The 25469-nt window shown below is 37.5% G+C and overlaps 1 protein-coding gene across 1 annotated transcript in view; it reads right to left on the bottom strand.

Annotated features, from left to right (window-relative positions):
• DNAH11 (dynein axonemal heavy chain 11) overlaps positions 1–25469 on the bottom strand; it is a 337006-nt gene that overhangs the window by 257948 nt on the left and 53589 nt on the right. Inside the window, exons 9-20 of the mRNA XM_073238711.1 lie at positions 24316–24432; positions 19818–19955; positions 19381–19505; positions 18531–18726; positions 15869–15973; positions 15320–15712; positions 9637–9969; positions 9168–9422; positions 8923–9092; positions 8484–8706; positions 4108–4224; positions 3907–3993 (exon numbers count right to left, since the gene is read on the bottom strand). Of these exons, the coding sequence (XP_073094812.1) occupies positions 3907–3993; positions 4108–4224; positions 8484–8706; positions 8923–9092; positions 9168–9422; positions 9637–9969; positions 15320–15712; positions 15869–15973; positions 18531–18726; positions 19381–19505; positions 19818–19955; positions 24316–24432 (2259 nt within the window). The remainder of the gene's footprint in view (positions 1–3906; positions 3994–4107; positions 4225–8483; positions 8707–8922; positions 9093–9167; positions 9423–9636; positions 9970–15319; positions 15713–15868; positions 15974–18530; positions 18727–19380; positions 19506–19817; positions 19956–24315; positions 24433–25469) is intronic.

Here is a 25469-nt window from a genome sequence, read left to right on the forward strand (position 1 = left end):
TAATTGTTTTTCCTATTACAGACATTAATTATTCATCAAAATATATTACACCCAGTTATGTTAATTCAAGAGTTTACTGTACCTTTAGCAATGAAAAAAACAACACCACGTAATATAACATTACTGAGGAACCAGTTATAAAGGGATAGATTCACCATACCACTCTGCTTGGTTTCTGTCTTGCAGTGAGGTGCTCTGAGTACTAAGGTCTACACACCAGCCCAGAACAAGCATATATATGCCTCAGTTGAATCTAGTCGGCTAAATATGAGATATGCATGCTGAACAAACACACAAGAAAATGGAGGTAACACGGCTGTACTATTTTCAACACATATCCAACATACTCTGTAGGCACAAGGATAAATATCTCTGTCTTCTAGATATGTAACTATATGCTGTTACAGTAGAACATGCAAATGGTAGGATTCAATAAGTGATAACTGTAGTAAATGTTTACATACAGCATATTAGTCAGTCAAGTAAAAATGTCTCTCATCCACAATGTGTTCAGACCACCTGCAGTTTAGATAGCATCTTAAAAAAGAAAACAAAAAACAAAAACAAAAAAAACCAGAACTCTATTAGCATATTCTAACCTACTCCCTTTCAGTGAATATATTAACTACTTTTCTTCAGCCAAATGAAAGAGAAGACCTTATGCTATAGAATGGTGTTTTCTGAATGGGCTCAAAGTGGTGAAAACTAAATTCAACACAAACTTTGGAAAGAGAGGCAAAAGCTGTATCAGCTGCCAAGATTTACACCAGATGAAGGAATAAAGATTATTTCCGCATGAAGTAAAATCAGAGTGGTGGCCTAGATGAAGAACTCAGGAAGATTCCTGGCTCCTGACTAAAACTTCATAGTCATTTTCTCCTTTTGGCTGGTAGGTTAAGAATCCCTAGACAAATCTGACAGAACTAAGTCAAGTGACCAAAGTTTACAATGCCAGAAATTAGACAAAGAGAATAAGGATTTCTCACTGACAGGATCCAGTGAGATCTCAACATCACTTCTGGGTAATTTCAGCACCAAATGTATAACTTGAATTCACCATGAGATAATTATCAGGGAAATGCAAATTAAAACCACAATGAGATATCACCTCACGCCAGTAAGGATAGCCACCATCCAAAAGACAAACAACAACAAATGTTGGCCAGGTTGTGGAGAAAGGGGAACCTCCTACACTACTGCTGGGAATGTAAATTAGTTCAACCACTGTGGAAAGCAACATGGAGGTTCCTCAAAAAACTAAAAATAGAAATACCATTTGACCTGGCAATTCCACTCCTAGGAATTTACCCTAAGAATGCAGGAGCCCAGTCTCAAAAAGACATGTGTACCCCTATGTTTATCACAGTACTATTTACAATAGCCAAGAAATGGAAGCAACCTAAGTGCCCATCAGTAGATGAATGGATAAAGAAGATGTGGTACATATACACAGTAGAGTATTATTCAGCCATAAGAAGAAAACAAATCCTACCATTTGCAACAACATGGATGGAGCTAGAGGGTATTATGCTAGTGAAATAAACCAGGTGGAGAAAGACAAGTACCAAATGATTTCCCTCATATGTGGAGCATAAGAACAAAGCAAAAATTGAAGGAACAAAACAGCAGCAGACTCATAGAACCCAAGAATGGACTAACAGTTGCCAAAGGGAAAGGGACAGGGGAGGATGGGTGGGAAGGACGGGAGAAGGAGAATAAGGGGCATTATGATTAGTCCACATAATGTAGCGGGGGGCATGGGGAAGGCAGTAGAGCACAGAGAAGATACGCAGTGATTCTATAGCACCTTACTACACTGATGCACAGTGACTGTATTGGGGTATGTGGTGGGGACTTGATAATGGGGGGAATCTAGTAACCACAATGCTGCTCATGTAATTGTATATTACTGATACAAAAAAAAAATTCAGCATGAGAAAACATAAGATAAGCTTATGTTGAGGGACAGCCTAAAATATAACCAGCCTATCATCTTCAGAAAACTTTATTAAGGTCATGAAGGTGACAGGACTGAGGAACTAACTTTCAGGCTGAAGGCCACTAGAAAGACATGATAACCCCTGCAATGTGCAATCTGGGTTGGATTCTACTTAACCTAATGAATCCAGTCTATTGTCATTTGAACATGTAATTAATATAAGAAAAGTATTATTACCAAAATATTTTACATTTTTTCACACTGAGTCTGAAATCTAGGATGTATTTTATATTGATAGCACATCTCAAGGTAGATGTTAATTTTTCATCAGAAATACTTGATTCTATATTTAGATTTGGAATAATTTACAGTTGAAAAAAATCACATACCCCAGTTACTTCAAGCACACTTAATTTTTGAAAAAGGGAAGTTTTAAAATTTAACTAAAATGAAATAAAAAATTGAAGCTTAGCTTCCTAGTTGCACAAGCCACATAATAAGTGATCCACAGCCACATGTGGCTGGTGGCTACCCTATTGGACAACATGGGATGGGCAGGTCCACAGTTCATCTGTTCCTATGTATTTCTATGCATGCACACCATTCTCATATACATAGCCATATTATAGCTTTATGGGGAGCCATACACTCTTTTATTTCTGTTGGCTTAAGCATAAAGATTTTAAATAAAGCATTGGTGCTATGCAAGTGAAGGGACCAGAGGTCTTGGCTCTGATTTTCCACCTCCAATCACAAACTCATCTCCCTTAAATCATACCTCTGAACTAGAGTATAGGTGAATAAATATGCAAGTACATAGCAGAATGTTACAAGGGAAAGTTTTCTACAACTGAAAAACACTAGATTCAGGTTGTTTTATTATTCAGGTTGTTTTATTATTAGAGGCCAGAATCAATGGATAGTAGACACTGCCATCAATGACTCTGTACTATTCAGTAAATTTGCTATTTTGACTTCTCCATAATGACAATAAAAGGATGCACTACTCTATTCCAACTAATCCTCACACATCTGCTCTTAAGAATAAATTAGAAAGTATCTGCAAAATGCTATGCTCTCCTGAGAGAAAAGTGTGGCCAGTGAATTTATATGGATAACTGTTGCCAAGTGCTAGAATTATGTTTTATTTTCTTAGTGATGACTTCATGTATTTCCAAATTTTCTACAAAACAATGCATTATTTTTATAATCAGAAAAAACCCTTTTTCTAATATTAAAAAATAATCTCTGGAGAGACAAAAATACTCATTTTCTTATAAAAGTTTAAAACACTTTTTTCAAGCTTCATACTAATTATTCATCATTTTGGATTATTTGTCCATTACATTCATTCTTACATCAACTGTAATAAAGAAGCTCATTATAAACTAGGACTTCATGTCTCCATAATATTTATACCTAGAGTTAGGAATAAATTATGGGCTTTCCTCAGTATGGTTAAAATCCTCACAAAACATCACATGGGAAACAGTATAAGGGTTAAAAGTCTTGATTTTTAAAAAATAATTTAGACAGCTAGAATTTTATTACTAGTTACTACTTACTGACTATGTAATGTCCAAGTTATTTAATTGTACATGATTGTTTCTCAATCTGGGGAAAGGAGAATAGAAGCTACATTACAGGGAAATTGCAAGAACTGAAAGAAACAAAGTAATATACTTTAAAACGTTCTTTTGATATATATAGTGCAAATGCTGAAAACAGGAATAGTTGTTATGTTTACTAATATGACTACTTTAATAATGATAGTGATTTTGGGAGACATGAGTTAAAACAATATAATTTACCTGGGGAAAATTGTTTATAACAGCGTTTTAAATAGTTAATTTTCAACTCCAATAACTAACTGCCATATCAAGATAAAATATAGCAGTATCTCAGTGTCTAAATTTATTTTCTAAAATAGCTCTTATAATACACAAAATAACTGAGATCAGCATTACCTTATCAAGTACCGCATATGGATTCTCTGCATTAAAACCAAAAGGTGCAGAGAGTCTGAATCTCTCTCTGAACTCGGCTTGCTTCCGCTAATCAGGGCAGAAAAAATTGAAAATGAATCTCAAACAAATAGCTTCAGTTGTCTTTGTAAAAGCTTTCTTTAAAAAAAAAAAGCCAAACAGAAAAATGGGTAGCTAACTTACGTCAAACAAAATACATTTTTTTCTTATAAGAGTGACTTCAGCATTTTGGAGAGGGGAAACTTCATGTCTGACAGTCACTGCAATCTTTTTGGTAGTTTCCCATCTTTCAGGTAATTCCTGCAAAAACAAAGGTGCAAATGAGAAATTACTGCAAAGCAATGCCATAGGATTAAGTTAATTCTAATTAATTAAGGATTAATTCTAACCACTTTGCACCAGCCCATGACATCTTTTTATCTAATATACGAGAAAGAATTTATCCCAAAAAAGATTAAAGTGACTAACAGGTTTAGAGCCTGGCTGACCCACTCTTACCTCTGGGTGTGGATCTTCTCAGCATAAGCCAGAGTTGCCCTCTGGTACAAGACTTATCTCAGAATAAATGAAAACTTTTTCAAAATAAATACAAGATTTCAAATTGTCTGACTGTGGGAGTGGAAATTAAAGTGCTCTGGAAATGACTTTTCTGATCTCTAACATGGAGAAATGGAGAAATAGAAATGCTAGAAATGGAGTCAATGGTTAGAAATTCAACAGATGAAAAGATGTTTTGAATGTGGTAGAGCAGAGACGAAAATGTCAGTCAGTCTCACCCCGTTTTCCCCTAGCCCCTGAAGCTCTGTGTGTACTCTGTCTTGATGGAGAGTTTGAGCACTTAGGTTAGGTCAATTTTCTATGCCTAGGATTTCTGAAGTAGAAGAGGCAAATGGAAGGGAAGGTTATTTCCTCTCACTTGTTGTAAGACAAAAGAAGCAATATACAGTTCAGGTAGCAGCTCGATCTGCTCTCTCTGACTGCAGGGCACACAGGACAACAGCAGGCTATTTTCTTTGAGGAACAATGAGCATAACAGCTTTTGAAAAGCACTCCTTGCATCCAGACTAACAAAGCATTGCTTCTCTGGTCATCTCCTGGGACACTGAAATTGTTTTGTCATAGAAAGCTACCCACAGTGGTGGGACTCTACTTGTGTAGCTGAAGCACAAAAACCAAAGGTTCTAAAGCCTATTTTGTAACCCTTGATAAATACTTGATGAATGATTCAGTAACTGTCAATCATGAAGAATGTACTGCACTAAGCAGAAATTTTACGTGTGGGGTGAAGGGTGCTGCAAAAACACATTCTTTGACTTACACTATTTTATCTTCTGTCTGAGTGAATGAGTAACTATTTTGTGTGACAGGATGTGTTAACTTCCAGCAGGAGGTCTGTGAATTATGGAATTAAAACACTTGGGAGGCAAGTGTTGTGTCAGGCTAGGAAGCAAGAGACCTGGGCTCTAAACCTACTTGTGCTTCATATCGTTCTTGCATCCTTCTTCTCATTGAAACTCTGCATCCTCATCTGTACAGAATCTCACTTTGCATTTCCAAATGATCGCATGGAACGTAAGTATCCCATGGAGTCCCTGCAGGGGCCATGGGTCACATTAGTGAGCTCAGACCCCTCAACCCTCTTTGACTACACTAGACCTGCTTTTACCTGCTTTATACCAATCTACTTTGGAGATTCCAAATAAGCTTCCACTTGATAAAAATGGATTTTCATTGCAAACCAAAAGATCAGATGATTTCCAAAGTGTAACTGATACAATCCATTCAAAGAAGCAACACTGAACCTGAGGCTGGAAGGAATGACTGGGTTTCAACAGGCAGACTGGTAGATCCCGAGAGCCTGTAAGGTAAGATTCCCGGGGCAGGATGAAGTGAGTTCTTATAGAAACTAGACAGTATTGAGAGGCTGGGCTGTCAAGGGAGGTGTCTTAGCAAGGAAGGGACTGGATAAAGTCTGCAGATTATAAATTTAATCTAGCTTCACAGTCTATTGTAGATGGGGGTTGTGAAGACACAATCACATCTTTAAAGGTTGACACAACCAAGCGTAGTCAAGTATTTGGAAAATGTGCCTAATAATGATTATGAAGGAGAAACAAAAACTTAAATTGCTTAAAGTAATCAAATTGTTTAAATTAAAATGAAATCAGGGTACTGTTATCCTCCACATGTAACTTGTACTGCCTATGAATCTTATTTCCCTTCCAAACCAGCCTGAATTACTGTCACATAAGCACACACATAGCTAATAGGGTGGCTCACCTTAAAAATACTATAAAGCCTAATACTTTCAATACTTCATTAACCTTAAGTAGTGAGCCAAATTTTTATAATACTAACTCTGGAGGCCAGGAGTAAACTCCCCCACATCAAATACTTGTTTATGATTGGTTTTTCTATGATATACTTTAAGGTCCAAGATCTGACTCAAAGAATATCCAAATCTTTCTAAAAACAGATATTCATAGTATATTCCACTGTAACTATTTCATCTCTTACTCTTATTATGTATCTGTTTCTCCACATCTTACCTCAGTCCATGTCTAACTGGATTTTCAATTGTAAGGACAGTTTTACACTTAAATAGAATTTAATAATTCATGTTTATTAGTACTATATAACTTAATAGTCAAAAGAGTACTTGTAAATGCATTGTGGCATTTAATTCTCACAAAACAAAATGAGAGATATAAAATGGAGCAGCTGTGTGAAGAAACCATTTGGTAGTTCTTCCAAGAGTTAAACTTAGAATTACCACATGACCTAGCAGTTCCAGTCCTAAGTATATGCCCCAAAGAACTGAAAACAGGGCCTCAAACAAGTACATGTGCACTGAGGTTCCCAGCAGCACTATTCACAAAAGCCCCAAGATGGAAACAATCCAGAAGGCTGTCAATGGATGAGAGATGCTCAAGTTACAGTGTATACACACAGTGGAATGTTATTCAGCCATAAAAAGGAATGGAGTAGTGATATATGCTACAATATGATCGAACCTCAAAAAATATTATGCCAAGGGAAAGAAGCCAGACAAAATGTCACATATTGTGTAACTCCATTTACATGCAGGATCTGGAATAAGTAAACCCACAGAGACAGCCAATGATTGGTGGAAGCCCAGGCTTGGTGGTGAGGGTGGTTGACAGCTGCTGGGAATGGAGTTCCTTTTTGGGGTGAGGAAAATGTTTTGAAACTAGATGGAAGTGGTGGTAACACAACACTGTGAATGTACAAAAGGCCACTCACCTTGAAATGGTTGCCTTTATGTTATGTGAACTGTAAATTTTACCTCAAGAAAAAGGAAAAGAACAGAAAGTGGGATATTGGAGACAGCATAGACAAATCTTAAAAATGAGGTATCTGGAGGAATCTTTTCGTGAAGATAAAGCATTGCTCTGAGGCAAGCAGATGAGATGGACTCATACAGTACTTGGGAACAAATCTAAATTTGAGTTCCACGCTCTAATGACTGAAATAGAATTCAATCCATTTTTTAGTTAATGTGTCTATGGATCACATTTGCAAGGTTAAAAGTAAGCCCATCCTGGAAGTTGCTGGATGATGTAAATCTACTGAGGCATGGAATAGAGTCTCAACTGTGAAATCTGCATTCATGGTTTCAGTTATAACTAAGAGGACTTTGTTCATCATTTGGCACATGGCAGCCACCAAGTTCTCTCAGTGCATGAAAATTGGAGGATGACAGAAATCCTGTTTAGGAGACACAGTGATTTCTCCATCCAAATTGGGCTTTATTTAGTCTTTATTAACATGTCCATGATGTGTCCAAAGACTAGGATACTTTTCAACTGGCAGGCAGTTTTAAAAGAAAAATAGCTGGGATATAGTTCATGTGTGAAAGTGACAGTAAAAGTGAAAAAAGCTCAGGCTCTCATCACCTAAATGCCTTGAGAGACAACGACACTGGGGCACAGCAGCTTCAGAGTGAGTGTTGTGGCATGAAACACACCTAGATTCGTGTTCTTTCTTTCTCCATGTGGACTCTCCAGCAGTCTCTAACAGTATGAAAACAGAGGTTTCCATACATCTGAAGGCCCAAGTTCAGAATGAGCATAACCTCAGTTTAACTACATATATTGTTCAAAGCAAGTCACAAATTCAGCTTAAAATTCAAAGGAAGTGGGGGTAAACTCAGCCTTTGATGGAAGAAATGTCATGTGTCAGTTAGATGGGCATGCTTGCACATGATCTGTTATAAGAGAATTGATGGGAGTTTTATCAGGAGGGAAAAGGCTACATAGTGTTACATCAACAAACATAGGTAAATAAATACACCTAAATGAGCACTGTTCCTTTTAAGGTAGTTGATTTGGATGCAGTACTTTGAATGTTAGTTACTATTTGTGTGTTGAAAAAGTTATTAAATCTCTTTAAGTTTCAGATTTCTAGCCTGTAAAATGAAAGCATTAATATCTACAGTGTAGGTTATTATGAGGGTGTAGAAGAAATGTATGTAAAGAATTGGGCAAAAGGAAATGAGCAATTTATGGTAATCATGATTATTTTACTACTACTCTTACCTCTAGCTGAATATAGACTTGCTCAGGCATCTTCTGGCCATAGGTTTCCAAGAGTGTGATGGTTTCTTTCAGTGGTTCAAAGAGTTCATCAGTAGCTCTCTGTCGGCTTCTTACAGCCAGAAGATGCCCCATGATTTCAACTAACCCATCATGATCACCTTCATTTAACTCTCTCTGAAGACCGGCATCGGTCTCCTTTATAAATTCTTGTAGCTCACTCAGACTATTAAATACATACACACAAACACAAATTAAGTTCATTAAAACATTTAGAAGTATAAGACTTCTAACTGAATCTTACTTTCATTATTTACCTAAGATAACACTACTTATCTTTATTATAAACAGGCAGTTTCAATGCTCTTTGAAATACTTCAATTTTAGAAAGCAATCAGATGTTAAAAGTCATAATTGCAAATATCAAAGCACTAAGGGCTACCTGTCAATGACAAATCTCAAAAGGTGCTCCTGAAACATCCAGCTCCATTTCTTAATAATGTTTAGCAAGCTCAGTTTGAAAGGCTTCATGTCCACCTTGAGCCAACTATCAAACACTCGGAAGTCATCAAACTTGCTCATTTGAACGTATAAAGCCTCGTAAGTGTCAATCTATAATGAGAACAAAATTTATAACAACTCAATTAAAAACCAATAACTATATCAAATGCTAAGGGTTTTCCTTGCCTGTTCTTTGAATTGTTCAAGAGTTGGTGGTTGTTCAGGGGCATCTTCATTTACACGAGCATCCGTTTCCTCAGAGGACACAGTATGGCCACACAGGAGAAAATGCTTCATGAACTCAGCTCGGTCATCCACCCAGAAATAAGAGTGTGCGTCCAGGGTATTTCTGAAGTCCAAGACTTTGCTGATGACATCTGCCACTCTCTTCATAATCTCCTGCCTGACCTCTACCAGGCCTAACATGTTATCCATATCATTCTAAATGAGAAGAAAACCAAGCATTTATTAAAACTAACCTTGCTCTATCAATTATATGCAACACAACATTATCACACAGCAATTCCTCAAAAGGAAAGTACGGTAAAATAAAAAATTGTGATGCCTTTTCTAAATTCTACTTTCCTTGTGCTCTCCATTATGCCAATTTATTTTTGAATCTTTAAAGACTAATATCCATTTACAAAGAAAATACCTGATAATTTGCAATTTCCAGATGTGCTGCTACTCGCTTCATCTGGGCAGACATTCTAAAACTACTGCAGAGCATTTCTTCCACCAGATCATAGAAACCATCACCAGCTTCTCTTTCTAAAGAAGGTTTAAACACAATCTCAGGGGGCATTAAGATCATTTGTACTTGAAAAAATGGTGCAGATTTCAACTGTTTCTCCGTATTCATCAGGAAGAAGTCTAAGTCGTGCATTATAGCCTGAAAAAAGCCTTCCACCACGATGTCATCAATGAATTCTACATAAATCTTCCAGGTCTCCAGAGAAGGACTGGCTCTGAAGAGCTTCCTATTCTCCTAGAAACATACAAGTATTAATAGATGAGTATAAACAGTAATGAGTATAAAAATGAAAGTGCTCCATTTAAATGGATTGTTAAAGAAGGAATGCATTTTAGTGGATCGCACAGGAGCATTCAAATGCTAGCTTGCAGAACCTTGAGCTCAATGGTACAGATGTCAGCAGGATTTTGTTAACAATTAGTTCATTTACAAAATACATTCATAAGTCGCCCTTTAAAGGAAAATCATCATGAAGATGGCTACTTCATATACAAACAAGATACACATTAGTTCCCAATGCATTCCAGACGTACCAGACTGGCCTTCTAATTCTTCACATAACTCTATGCGGCGGCTTTGCCTTCCAGGACCTTACTTATAAATGACATTTCCCAAACCAGCCCTACAGAGAACGCTGTTCTGGGCTATCCAAAGATCATTAAGTCAGCAAAGTGCTATGTCTCAAGGCCATTCTTGGAGACACACAGTGTATCTATTATATTGAAGTCCACTTAACTTGGTTTAACCCAGTAGTTTCCAAACACAAAGAATACTTTTTGCAAACCACCTGCAAGCAGCCAAGTGAACAGTAGATGAAAAGTATACTTTTTCATCCCAAGGGATCCAGTTTATATCACTTGCACACAGAGATGAATCTAGCTCCTGATAAAGAGCTTAGGAAACACTTGCCTGGTGAAGTCTAAGCTCCCTTTGTGCTTCAATAATGTGAAGTTCTACCTCAGCATCTCCTAAAAGTGTGGGTGAAGCAATGGACAGGTCAGAGGAGAATGGCAGAGCCAGTGATGGAAGTGGTTAAGGACTGTGGTTAGAGGTTGGGCACACAGTGTGGCAGGCCTAGAGACATAGATTTGAAAAGGTCAGGTGGGCAGCAGGGTTTATTCCAGAGATACCTCTGAGTGGCAAAGGTTATATAGTCTATGCAGGCCAGAGGGCAGATGCCCAAGGTAGAAACCGTGGTACAGAGAAAAGGAGACACTGGAATGAGAGCTGATTATAAGATAGACTTTATCTGCTACTATGGATATATAATCCAGGATTCAAAGTGTGTGCTACATGCAAGAATCAGAACTACAGAGGTGGTCTAGCTCCTGGTAAAGCAGAGCACAAATGAACAAGTTCTTTGTTTTAGGGGTTTCTTGCCCTCAAACAACTTTAAGAACTGCTCCTTTTAGAGATGCTGCCTTACCCACCATCCAGGTGGAACTATTTATACCTTTGTAGTTTATGTGGCCTGTACCCCTGGGATTGTACAGTACACATACTGGGCAACTGTATGCAGCAGTCTTGGCTCCTTTGTAGGCACTAGCAAGAAATATATTTCTTAGAACTGGAAAAAAAAAAATCTTTAATGATCATCTTGTTCAGTCTCATTTAAAAAACAAAGACCAAAAGTACATCTGGTGTCATATTTGTAGGAAATTAGCAGCTGAGCTAGGAATAGAAACCAGCCTTGTTGGCTGCCCTGTATAGAGTTCTTTCCAACACATCATAGTATTGTACCTGTAATTGCCTCATGGTTTATACTTTTTCATCCCAAGAGATCCAGTTTATATCACTGTAGTGTTATTTATAAGAATTGCTGTATTTTAAGCAATTTAGGGTAAGGGGAGAAAAAGAAGAGAAAAGAGAGCTTGGGGTCACTCAATGATTGCCCAGGCTGCATCCAGACCCAGTCTTCATGGTCCGCCCTCCTCTCTCCCTCTGCTGCTCTGACTGCGGACTCCGCCCTGAGATCCCACAGCCACAAAGGCTGCATGCAGCATAAACAGGTGAAACGGACACACCCACTGCCGTATTTCTACAGCTTTCCCAAACCACATTCCTCGGTGGAAGTCTGAGAACCAGGTTCAAAATCATGTGCTGCTAAGAGGGGGGAAAAATCACTTAAAATTTGCAACTTATAGAAACAACTAATCGTTTCATCTCTGTTTTGAAGTTGAGTTCCCTTAAATTGTAAGTCTTCCCCAGGTCTCATTCTAAGAATAGTGACGGAAAAGCTTTTTGTTTTTGACTTAAAGGAAAAAAAAAATCTATTAATTAGTATAAAAATTTCAATCTCTCTCTCTGCAAAACCTTGTTTTGTAGCAATTTCTAGCCATATATTGGCAATATTTTCAATGCATCTTAATCAGGATTCATAAATCTTACTGGTCTAAACCCCCCAGATTAGGGTTTAGGAAATATGTATTTTTTAGTACTTAGAAAATGTAACAGAAGAAACTAATTGTAATCCATCATCTGTTCTCTGTGAGACAGATTCTAATGCCTAAACAATTGTAAGGCATCCTAAAAGTCACAGAAAAATTCACAGCGTATCAGTGAACAAGTAGGAATAGTCAATGGCATGCCTAAGTTAAGATACTGCTTAGAAAAAAATTCTAGACATCGTGGAACCCCCGCTGCGATTCCCTCAAGACTACCCAGGCTTTAGGTTGAGCCTTCAAAGGGAGTATGGCTCTGTCCACCCTGATTTCACAGTTCAAGCTCTGGACTGTAAGAGAATAAATTTCTGCTGTTTAAAGACCTGCCTGTGGTACTCTGTTACAGCAGTTCTAGGCTGCTAAAACAGGCAGGAGTCACAGAAGGCAGGGACAAAGTCTTTGTCCTAGCAAATTGGTATCAGCAGAGAAAATTAAAATGTTCTTAAAAATTTTAAACAACCTTGGAAGTCAACTGAAACTTTGAAATCCTTATTAATTTTCTTGTTTTTTTTAAATTTTTGCCACACATACTCAATACATCATATCAAGTGTACCACACCTTTCTTTTTGGTAAGCAAGCTCCTTACCCTTCACATGCTTTCTTTACTCAGCATCCAGGATTCCACTGCTTCCATGGTTTTCCTCCTGTGTCAGCTGCTCCTCTCCCCTCTACCTGGTTCTCTGCCTTCTGCCCAGCTTCTGAAGGGTGGTGTGCCCCAGAGAACAGTCCTTGATTTGTTTTCACTCTAGCTGCACTCATTTTTCTCTTCCAGTGTTTGAAAGTCTTCTAAGTGAAATACACTGAATACTTTGCAGATACTGTCTGTGTGTGTGTGTTTCTGTGTGTGGTCTGTCTGCCCTGCCCAAAGGAGAGAGACTGTGGTCTGAGGACTGCATCTCTCTACAGAGAAGATTCCAACCACATAACCAGGATGTTCAGAAGGAAGTACAGAATACGCTACTTAATTCCTGTCCTTTTTCCCTCAAGAAGACAGATGCAATGAGAAATGAGCTTCCCGAGGCCCCCATCACCAGCGCTGCTCACCCATGAGCACCATGCCCCTCTCCTTTGCCTTCTCTCCCGCTTGCTAATCCAGATGAACACTCCATGCTCTTACCTAAAGCCAGTTGCCACATGTATTCCATATAAATACTATTTCTTCAAGAACTTTCCTCCAACAACTTTTTCCTCTCTACTAGATCATTCCAAATAATACATAATCATCATCCTGAAACATTAGCCATATTAAAAATAAGATCCTCCCGATCCCTGACAAATGCACTGAGGTCCTGCCCAGTTTTTAGTGCCACCACATCAGAACTCCTCAGGAATGTATTGGTGTTCTTGTGCCATTTCTCCTGTGCCCTTGGCAGCCCACTCCGAGCAGGCTTCCTCCATCAAGTGAGCTCCTGTCACAGTCACCAATGACTTCCATGCTGCCATATCTGATGGTCAATCTCTGGCCTTGTTTTGAAGATGGGACAGAATTAAAATCTTCCTCCTCCTTGAAATCCTTCTTGATGTGGCTTCCAGGCCATCATACCCCTTGATTTCCTTCTACTCCACTGGCCTCCTTTACAGTATCCTGTGCTAGATCCTCCTCATCTCTCTGGCCCCAGGGATGACTTCAAGGCCAGTCCTTGGACCTTTTCTCTATTTACAATTAATTCCTACATGATCTCATCTAAAGCCATGGCTCTATATATGATATACATGCTTCCAACGCTCAATTCTGCATCACTTGTCTGGACTTCTACTCTGAACTCTGGACTCACAGTTGTAATGCCAGCCTACTCAGAATCTCCCCTGGGGCAGATATCTCTCACAAACATGCCCCAAACCAAATCCTGTGTTTTCCTACAAAATCTGTTTCCCCACAGTCTTGCTTTTTTCAGGAAAGGGAAACTCAAATCTTCCAGATGCTCAAACCAAAACCTTAAAGTCATCCTTGACTTCTCTCCCCTGACTCAGTACAGCAAATGTGTTGGTCCTACCTTGAAAATACATCTATCACAGACTGCTTCTATCATTACCATCCTGACCCAGCCATTATCACCTGGATTATTAAAATAAATCTTTTAATGGTCTCACTGCTACCATCTCCTTGCTTCCCTGTAGATTCTTCTCAAAAGGGAAAACCTTAGAGCAGAGAGTCTCTGGCTATTTCCCCTCAGAGCAAAAGCCAAAGTTCCTATAATAGCCTGAAGATCTCATGTGATATCCCCACAGTACCTTTCAAACTTCATCCCCTACCACTCTTCCCTTGCCAATTCTGCTTCAGGCATGCTGGGCTCTCTAACTGATCCTTAAGCAGGGCAACCATGCTCCTACCACAAAGCTTTACACTTTTTGCTACCTAGAACACGCTTTTCCTGATATCCACAAGGCTCATTCCCTTTCCCTTTCAATTCTTTGCATAAACACAACTTCAGTAAAGAGGCCTTTCTAACTCACTTCATATAAAAATAGACCCCCACATACATACCAATTTCCTGTTCCCTCTGCTCTGCTGTGTTTTTCACCATTGCTCCTTTGACCAATTGACATATTATGTATTTGTTATTTTCTCTATCTTCCCTGACTAGAATGTAAGATCCAAGAGAAAGGGGACTTTTTGATGTTTTTTGTTTGTTTTTATTTTCCTGTCTTAAGTTTTATTTTATTTTCTGTCTTAAAGTTGACAACCCTAGAATAGTGCTGTTACTGTTTTTAAAAACTCAAGCATTAGTTAAAAGGAGACCAACTCCTGCTGCCATCCTTAGGAGAAGGCTGAGAGAGTTACATGAGAGGATGTAAAAAAGATAACTGGCTCATCTAGGCATTCAACAAACACCCGTAGTTATTAATAACATTGGAAAGAGGATATAAGCATGACAAAGATTAGGATCTCATCTCTAGCCTTTCAAAATTGTTCCATCAAATATCTCATATTCCAATCTCTTCCCTCAGGAATATGGAGAGTGAGGGCTACAGAATTTATAGGCAAGTAACAAATTCCTCCATTTTAAATATTTAACAAAACCATATATTAAGCTCTTTCAGGCCCAATAAGAGAGTCCTGCATTATTACGTTAAATATTTCTGCTCTTTTCTAACCTAAAAGAAGAGATCTATAAAATTTCAAGACCTTGAAAACAATTACCTCTACCAAGTTGTGTATCTTGTAGCCATCTTCTTGAATTAGCCTGTATTTTCTAGCGAACAGATCACTCCTGTCCTCCAGAGTAAAGGCAGTCTCCCTCCTGTGCTCTCTCCTGGGAAGGAGCGTACACTCAGCCCAGGCCTGCATCATTTGCTGGATGACTTTAACATTGCTCTGCGTGCACTCCACTCTGTGCTCCAACTCAGAGGTGGCTGTCCTCACCCTCTCGATGTATCCCCAGCAGTCATCCTGCCATGTCAGTGATGTTGCGGCTGCTTGTAGCTGCTCATCCATGGCTCTCAGCTCATCTTTAACCAGAGGGTATTCAACTTCCAGAAGAGTCTGCTTCAGCTTATTATATCCTTGCACAAGAAGTTCAAGATTTCTGTTGTACTGAGCAAAGAAAAATACCAAAACAGAAAGTGCCTAATGTATTAAAGCTACTTTCTCTACCTTAGAGACATAAAAGTATCATAGCATTAACATGTTAATTATTAAAATATAGAATAATTCTATTCAAAATATGCCCTAATATCTAAAAACACAAACCTTTAAAATAGTGTTTCTTTTTTTGAAAATGGCTAAGGCTGAATCTGGCACATCTGATTTCTTTAACATCAAAAGGTATTTCACTTCTCTCAATACAGCCACTAGCTATTAAAAGAAAATAAAGAATTATTACATATTTTAATAATATCATTCTCTTCTAACATAGGTTAAAATCAAAACACTTAAAATTTCACCCAATGATTATTACAAATTGTCAAAGAGGATTTTATTTCTTAAGCTTTTTAAAGGCAACAATTAGACATTCCATCCGATGTAGAAGTATAAATTATAAAGGTATAAATCACTGACTATGGCCACTGTCAAAGAGAAAGAATTCAAGCAAAAGACAGTAACATATGCACAAGATCTGAAATGCAAGTCCATAAGTGGGTCTTGGTCTCTTCCCAGTTCTGTTGATTGTGCGATAATTTTTGAAAACAAAAATTTGTTCCAACATGATTGATCAACTAGGGAGCAATGTGAGTGTACCACAGATTTTGTCTTTACTTATCTGAAACTTCATCAGCAAGAAACACTAGGTAAATGCTAAAAAGTTCCCCCAATTGAACTGACAGTCTTGGGAATAAGAAAAATGCTCATGTGCATACACCTCAAACATCCACCAGGTACTTCAGCTCACAGGTGTGTGATAAGTCCCGCCCACCCACTTCTGGTGGTACTTCCTGCCTGGTTTCAGGGAACCCTCCTCTACCACTCACAGAAGCTCACAATTCACAACCCTTCCAACACCCACGTCAACGAGCAAACTTCAGTTCTTTAAGGGAAATCGTCATATTTTCTGTAGTATTTATGTATTACTTAACCATTTAAAATGTATAAAACTATGCCGCTGTTCTTCCTAGGTTCCTATCTGGAAAAGTTTTTGAGTACTGTACCCCTGCCCCCAATTTTCCACATAAACCCTATGTTTTTTTAAAAATTGTATTATTATTATTATTATTTTTATTATTTGGTATCATTAATCTACAATTACATGAAGAACATTATGGTTACTAGACTCCCCCCATCATCAAGTCCCCCCCACAAACCCCATTACAGTAACTGTCCATCAGTGTAGTAAGTGCTGTAAAATCACGACTTGTCTTCTCTGTGTTGCACAGCCCTCCCCATGCCCCCACCCACCACATTATACATGCTAATCGTAATGCCCCCTTTCTTTTTCCCCACCCTTATCCCTCCCTTCCCACCCATCCTCCCCAGTCCCTTTTCCTTTGGTAACTGTTAGCCCATTCTTGGGTTCTGTGATTCTGCTGCTGTTTTGTTTCTTCATTTTTTTTTTGTTCTTATACTCCACATATGAGTGAAATCATTTGATACTTGTCTTTCTCTGCTTGGTTTATTTCACTGGGCATAACACCCTCTAGCTCCATCCATGTTGTTGCAAATGGTAGGATTTGTTTTCTTCTGATGGCTGAATAATATTCCATTGTGTATATGTACCACATCTTCTTTATCCATTCATCTACTGATGGACACTTAGGTTGCTTCCATTTCTTGGCTATTGTGTGATATTTCATAAAGTAGCAATTTTTAGAAATGTATGTGTCATGCTGTAGAACTGAGTGTACCCCTAAATACAGGTTTTGAGGAAAAATCTATGCAACATGCTTAAAAAGGTAAACCAGTTGTCTTCCTTAACTTGTTACTCCATGGATTAACTAGTTCAGTATGTTTTGTATTTATAATCCCTTCAGGTAGAATCATAGGAATTATCCCTAAAATATCTCAGAAGTTTAGTTTCTGTAAGTCACTTTGATGAATTAGAATCTTCAGTTTTCTAGGTCATATATTTGTATATGTGTGCTGAGGTTTACAAACCAGGTTAAGTGATGCTATTTTGTAATATTTTAAGGGAACAGATCAGAACTTGGGTGCAGATTACGGCAAACTCAGTGAGGGTAACTTTCCCCCTTCTGAGGCATACACTCAGACTGCCATGAAAAAAAGGGCAATCACGGAAAACAAATATATGATCTTCACTACTAAAAATTCACCCCGATGTTTACTATTTTTATTTTGTAATGGTACCTTACAAATAGCTATTCTTCTAGATATTCTTCCTGTAAAGCATATTTCTGTAGGTAAATAAAAAAGAAAGCTTTTGTGCCACCTACCAAGGCTCTCAGACTTGAAGACAGGTTGTTTAAATATATTTATACCTACATATATATCATATTTATCATACATATGCACATGTAGTACTCCCTACATAAATATACACATATACATATATATAATTACTATTCAAGTTTCTGTAGTTTATTACATAATATAATCAAGCCAGAAAATATCTGATAAAAGAGTAATGATTCTATTCAACTAACACTTATTAATTATTGCCAAGTGTCAGACACTATGCTATAAATACAGAACACAAAGATAAAATGTAAGGACCCTACTCTCAAGTAACCCATTATCCAGGAAAGGTGGGAATGGTAAAAAAAATAGTTATGAGGCAAAAAAATGAAGAATAATTGATATAGGATTTGGAAAACAAATCTCCAAAACAAAGACCTACTTTCCAGTTATATTCTTCATAGCACTGATGTTTTCCCAAAATAAAATATAAATGACTGGAAGCATCAGGAATATATTATAATAACAGCATCTATAATATATTTTAAAAACATCAAACCCCTACCTTTGGATCAAAGTTGACACTGAGAAGACCATTTATGGCATTGAACTTAACCAAAGGTTGATTCAAATTGAATTCACAGATTTCATCCACGTTACTTTTCCATTCATTATAGATACGATTTTCAAATTGGTCTAGCAAAGTTGTCATTTCAATATACTTCTGATAAACTAAAGCATCATCAGGACTTTCCAAGAATCTGCAGAAATATGATTTTTCTACTTGTCTATATATCAGATTTCAGCTTAACTACTTTGCAATAATATAATACTCAATAGAAAATATAAAACCATAAGAGAAATAAAAAAGGCCAAATAATTTTTCTACTTTTCTATATATTTCAGCTTAACTACTTTGCAATAATATAATATTCAATATAAAATATAAAACCATAAAGGAAGAGAAATAATAAAGGCCAAATGATGCTTTCAAATTGTCTTTGCCATAGAAGATACAGTGAGGAAATGAATGGAACTCCAAAGATTTTACTAAATGCCAATAGCAAAGAGTTACCAGTTCCTACAAAGAAGAGAAAGGTAGAGAAGGCCTGTGAAATAAAAGGAATGCTAGTTATTGGAGCAAGGAGAAATAGTAATAAAAAACTAAACATATTGTGAATAAAAGGAAGAGAGAAAAGGACCCGTAAACATGGAAATATATGAAGTTATGAGTCCAGTTAAGCATATTTAATGAATATAGTTCATTCAATGAACTGAATGAACTGAGTTCAGTCAATGAAGAGTTACATAAGGCAATGACTCTTTACATGCCAAAATGCACAGCTCACTCCACTATATAAAAACTGCCTGTATCATTAAAATAACTGTACCATGAAATTAGCCTAAGTACTTACAGATACTGTAGAGATGCAAAGTTTGACCAAAATGTTTGAAGTCGTTCAAGGATCTCTTTAGCCCATTTAATATTTCCTGAGGTAAATGGCATATTCTTGTTAACAACTACATTTCCATGTTCAATCTGCAAATTGATATTTTGGTGAAAAGGAAGGAAGGGAACATTCAGTCAATGTGCATTCCATCCTTATAAGCAATTGTTCATTTTGGTACTTTTATAGTACAAATATATAAAATATATGAGTTAAGTAATTTCATCAGTAGAGTTATTTCTAAAGCATGTTCTTCCTCTCTATAAGGAAACCAATTAAATAACAGCATAAAAGTTCTAGTGCCTAGATCTAAACTTTAGATATCATCAAATACAGTTCTACTGATGGCCATTATTCACAAAAATGATGCTCTCGGTGTGTTCAACTTAAAATCCCTCACTTACCTGTTTCATGTGTTCATTATATAAGTGTTGACACATATCCAAGTCTGCATTAAACATGTGCACTAGTGTGCTATAATGTGGGCTGAACATTTTCATGACAACTGGTTTCTCCAGAAAATTCCCAGATATGGTCAAAAGCTATAAAAATAAAAGTAAAAGAAATGTAAGAACCACAGGTTTTTAATACAAAGCTATTTTCTCCATTAAACTTCTTACATGTCTAGAGGTAGAGCAAAAATCAAGAAACTACAAGTATCCTGTAATACCTCCAAATCTAAAACATATTTTTCCAATAAAGCAAGTTCTCCATGTAGTTTTCCTTCCTCAGTGGAAAATGAAAGCAGGCAGAAATGAACCATGGTTTGTCAGTAATCCCTGCTCACACATTCCACTGCCTCTTCCTGCTGGGCACCAGGAAGTTTTAGAAGATGCTTTGTGGGTATAAAGCAGAAGCAAAATTTATATATCCTTTATTTGTTCTTCCCTCCTACATGTGCCCTCTTTAGATATAAGAATATCCACAATGAGAACCTCTAGGTCACACCATCAATAGTTATCCTGATGCACCAGCCACAGCAGCTATCCTGCCTAGGGCAGCCCAGGTCCAGGCCACACCGTCCAGCCACCCCCAGCACGGCAGCCTGAGATAGCAACAGTGACTGTTCCAAGCACAGGCTCTCTGCAGCAGACAGTCCCTGTGACATGAGTGTCATGGCTCATAGTAATGCCTTGAGCTAACTACAGTCTCTCTCAGAAGAGAAACAGGGCATGGCAGGCTGAACCTATACCAGCCAAATTAGGAGTGAACCGAAACTACTAGCAAGCAGAGGAAGCCAAAGAGTAGCGAGACAGAAAAAAGATGTGGACTGAAACAGGATCACGTTATGAGCAAGCAGAAGAAGGCAGAAGGGTGAGGTCCTCCAAATTCTTGCTCAGTCTGCGGTGGCCCTAGATCCAAACTCACGTTCACTACCAGTTTCTACAAAGCTGAGCTCCCTGCCAAGCCTGACCATGGGTTTCCATCAGCCTCCTGTCTTATCGTCTTGCGCCCTGTAGATTCTTCTGTACGCTAATGCAACCCAGTTTTCTTTGCAAGTAAAAATTAATTAAAGTACATGTTTTTGTGTAAGCAATGTTTATATAGTGCTGACTAGGTACCAGGCACGATATTTCAAGGGCCTTAAAAATGTTGTTATCACCTGCTCCAAATAAGGACACTGAGTTATAGGGAGGCAGGAGCTTGCCCAAATTCACACAGCTAGTGGCAGAGCTGGCATCTGACACTGGGCAGTCTGCCACTGGAATCTGCTCTTCCCTGTGTGGCCCCTCAGCAGCCAACGTGCCATTCAATAATATTTTGTTATTTGCTTACTCTGTGTAGGCTTCATAAAGTTATTAGGCATGTTATATGGATAACTTGTTTTTATTTCAAAGAAAATATTTCCTCAAAATAGCTAAATATAATCCAGGAGGCAGAAAACCATATACCAAGGTTAACACCTTGTTAGCAATGTGGTGAAAGAAAGCGAGCGTTTTTTCTTCCTCTCAGAAATGAGTGTTCCCCAAAATTTGTTTTCTTAAAAAAAAAACAAAACTTCATTGTAAACATTTATATACATTTCCATAAACTATATTCACTGGAGGAAAAAAAATTCAACACAATGAAATAACTACAAACTAAAATGAAAATCTAACCATATCTTAGAGGCCAGTTTAGATAAACACCTTCTGACTTTTTTCCTGGGAATATATTATAACTATTGTAGACACTGCTAAGCATTTTAAATCTGCTTCATTAGCTGCTACCTAGCAAAATGTAAATTATTAACTTTCTTCTTATGACCATTGTTTTGCTCAGTTTGGATTTCATGCTAACATTCTAATGTAAACATTGCCTTGTAGATTTAACAAAGGAATGTACCCCAACAACAGCAGAGAAACATTCATTTCACAACATTTTCAAACACTTACATCACCGCAACTGAAACAATGCCAAAAGCTTCCTAGCTACATCACATCTTACCTACCTAGCATGCTTAGGGAGTCTTAACTCCAAGTATAAAGGAGGAATGACACAGAAAATATTCTTGTAGGAGGCTGTAAAGCCAGAAAGCAGTAGTAAAAATAAGTCTTAACCTTTCAGGCAGTACATTTTACCATAATTTTTCAACATCATCCCATACGTAAAAATTATCCTCCATATGAGAATAAATGTCACTTGAACCTCTCACTTCCTTGTCATAGTGGAACTAAGAGCTATTTTATGAAGAATATAGACTTTTTCTTCATACCAACCTCAAAAGATTAAAGATGGACTCCTGCTATATACTTCATTCTCTAAATATCCCATTTGAGACCTGTAAGGTTTAGTTTTCTTCTACCTCTCAATTTAAGTATGTAATATGACTCTTCATAACGCTGTTACCACTATTCAAGTAGTACATATTTATATCTTTTCCCAGGTTTGCCTCTTTCAGAGTTTTTAATCTGTTGCTGCCTGAACCATATACACTTCAATATTTTATAGTTTTCAATTATATTGTCTGAAGACTTCTCTAGATACTTTTTAATCTAACGCACTTCAGTCTACATTCATGAAGACACACTGTAAACTTTAGAGAAACATCCATTAGCGTTTTGCTTTGTTCTGTTTTTTAGTGATACCAACATTGTAGGTTTTGACCTACAGCTTCATACTACAGTGGGACAGTGTTGAGTGCCGCTGTCCTCCCTGGCCGTGTCTTTGCCAAGAGCAGGCATTGTATCATGGTCTTCAGAGAAAGGTCTGCAAATATTTACTCCCTGGAACACAGCAGTAAATCGTTCATCATCCTATACCTATGGTAGAAGTCATTTTCTCCCTAAAAACACAACCCAGTAGTTTTTTCCTCTGTTGCTCCTCTTCCTGCAGTTTACTGTCATTGTTGCATCATTTCCATATTCTGCCAGTCAGCCCACCTAACCTGAAGCAGTTATTAAGTGTCTGCTTTATCTAAGGCATTGCAGGATGTGATCTTTATGTAACAAGGGCTGTAAGATGATGTGCCATCCCTTTAGGGCTTACAAGGCAGGAGCTCATCTTACAGGTTTCAGTAGACAAGGTACATGTGGAAAGTTTAAGAAGAAAACACATGACAAAAAAGAGCTTAAATTGTTTAGAGGAAAAACAAAACAACTGGCATGTCCTAGAATCAAATCCATATTGGTGGTTATGAGAAGGGAAGAGAGACTTGAATTAGAAAAGGTATGAGCCTCTGTGATTGATGCTTCATCTATGCTCTTTATTTCAGTTATCTATAAAAGCAAGAAAGCAGAGTAGCCCTAGTAACAGAGAACATGACTGAATACTATGCAGCCACTAAAAATAACAGCGCCAAATTCTATTATAAAAGAAAATATTTATAGCTGGTTTCTAAGTAAAAGAAAGGTTACCAAAGAGAATCAGGTGTCATTTTTGTGAAAGAGAACTTATATATGCATATCTAGTCCAAGAAAAAGTACTGACAGTATTAAATACAATTGTTATTTCTAAGAGATGGGATTACAGGAGGTTTAATGTTTTATAACAACAGGCTATATATTTTGACCAGCAGCAACTCAGTGTCACCCATGAACTCTTAAAAAACAAACAACCATTTGATCCTCCTGAAGTGTCCATTTAAAATAATTGACTGGGGCCAGAAGACATTAGCAGCTTCACCACCATCTGACCAATGCATTTGAATCTGAAGGTCAAAATCCAACAAACAAATAAAGTTTGTGTATGTTATATTGTTTTGCTGTCATTTTCAACAAATGGTGCCCATGATACTCCAAATGTGTTTCTTCTGATAATGCAGCCTCAATTTCTATCTAGGATGTCATCTGAATTTACACTTGACTTACAATTCTCTTCTCTGACAAGCAAGTCCCTATTCCCTACACTATGACAAACATTCTTTCATGTTTTAATGTGTCTGTAATTGGACATTATGTAATCAATGGCATGACTTGTCATTTTTCTTTATTGGTACACAAAATAAAATAATGGCATGTTTGATAATTGATGGTGTCTTAAACTTGATGAAATATAGTATGTAAGTTGCTTAATGTTTGTCAGAGTAATAAAGTCGGCAAGTGAACCCAACATATGTGAACAATGATAAAGGAATAAAATTCTTGAATTAACAGATATTTTTCATGTTTCATTGTGGTTTAATTTTGGATCAATATTTCAGAAGCCATGCCATACTTGCTCTACCGGTAATGGGAGCTAAAACACTGTGAATGCAAGAAAAGATGAATAGTCAAATGCCCTAAAACTGACCTTGTCCAAAGTAAACTTCATTAGTCATTACTGCGTTATTCAAAGTTTATAATTTAATGAGCTTCATATGAAGAGACTGTAACTAGTTAATAGTTGACCTGGAACACAAAGGAATATATTCATTCTTGTCATTGCACAGTCTAAATTATTCATTAGTAAAATGTTTTTTTTGGAAGCTTCTTCAGAACTAACCTTAAATGCAGCTTCTAGACCATGGCAGTTAAAGAAACCTTCACAAAGAATTGTCCCAAGCCTTCTGTCAAAATCCAAAATTTTGGACTTAAACATAACATAATCACTTTCAAATTCCTGTCAAATTCAAAGCAAAGCATTAGTTTATAGGAAAGAACACAACCATGAAAACAGCAATCCCATAAGCATAATACCTCTCTCTTCCTCTTTGTGTCTTTCTGAATGATTTTATTTTTCTTAGTAGGACTCCAGGGAAAATCAAGAAAGAGCTTAACTGTTCAAGGGGCAGCCGTACAGGAGAACTGAACACTTAGCACAGTCAGCCCCTGTTTTCACAATTCTTTTCATTGGCTCAGACCCCAACATCAGTACTTTGACCCCCCAGTCTGTCTTCCTCCTCCCAGTCCATTTGGATTACACATGAAAAAGCAAAAGTTTTCCAAAAAGAAAAAGGAAAAAGAACCCATTCTCATGATGACTTCAGTGTACCTACAAGTTTAAATAGGAATTTTGCTTTGTTTTTCAGGGAGTAGAAAAACCTACCAGGAAACACTATTTCTTCAGGTGAGAAGTAAAATCACAGGTCTGTAAGAGAGCATCACTGGGGGTAGAAACAAAACAGAACATTGGCCCAGCTTCCTCCAAATACACAGCCAGCCACTCCCATAATGAGAGAGGATAACTAACAGCTGCAGCATAGCCTGCAACTCAGTCTTCAGTGCAGATGTCTCAGAAATTCAGAAACACTTTGGGCGTTCCAGGCAAAATGCACCTGTAGTGCATGCCTCACATTTAACAAAAAAGTAGTTCTCTCTTGCCTCCATAGACTGAGCCTCCATCTATTAACAACAGTAATAATGATGACAGCTAACATTTCTTCAGTTTTCAGTTCTAAATGCTTTATATTAACTCAATTCTTACAACAATATATGATGTAGGTAATATTTTTCCCAATATATTCGTGATAAAACAAACTCAGAGACATTAAATAATTTGCATTTTTTGGTAAATGGCAGTCACGCCATTGGTAAATGGCAGAACCAGAACTTAAACTCTGGCAACCTGGCTCCAGAGCCCACACTCCAGCCATGATGCTTCTGTGTTTCCCTGAAGGAATGCTCCCCAGGCCAAATTTAACACTGAGAACAAAGAGA

This window comes from Manis javanica, chromosome 6 (assembly GCF_040802235.1).
Source record: "Manis javanica isolate MJ-LG chromosome 6, MJ_LKY, whole genome shotgun sequence".
Classification (NCBI taxonomy): domain Eukaryota; kingdom Metazoa; phylum Chordata; class Mammalia; order Pholidota; family Manidae; genus Manis; species Manis javanica.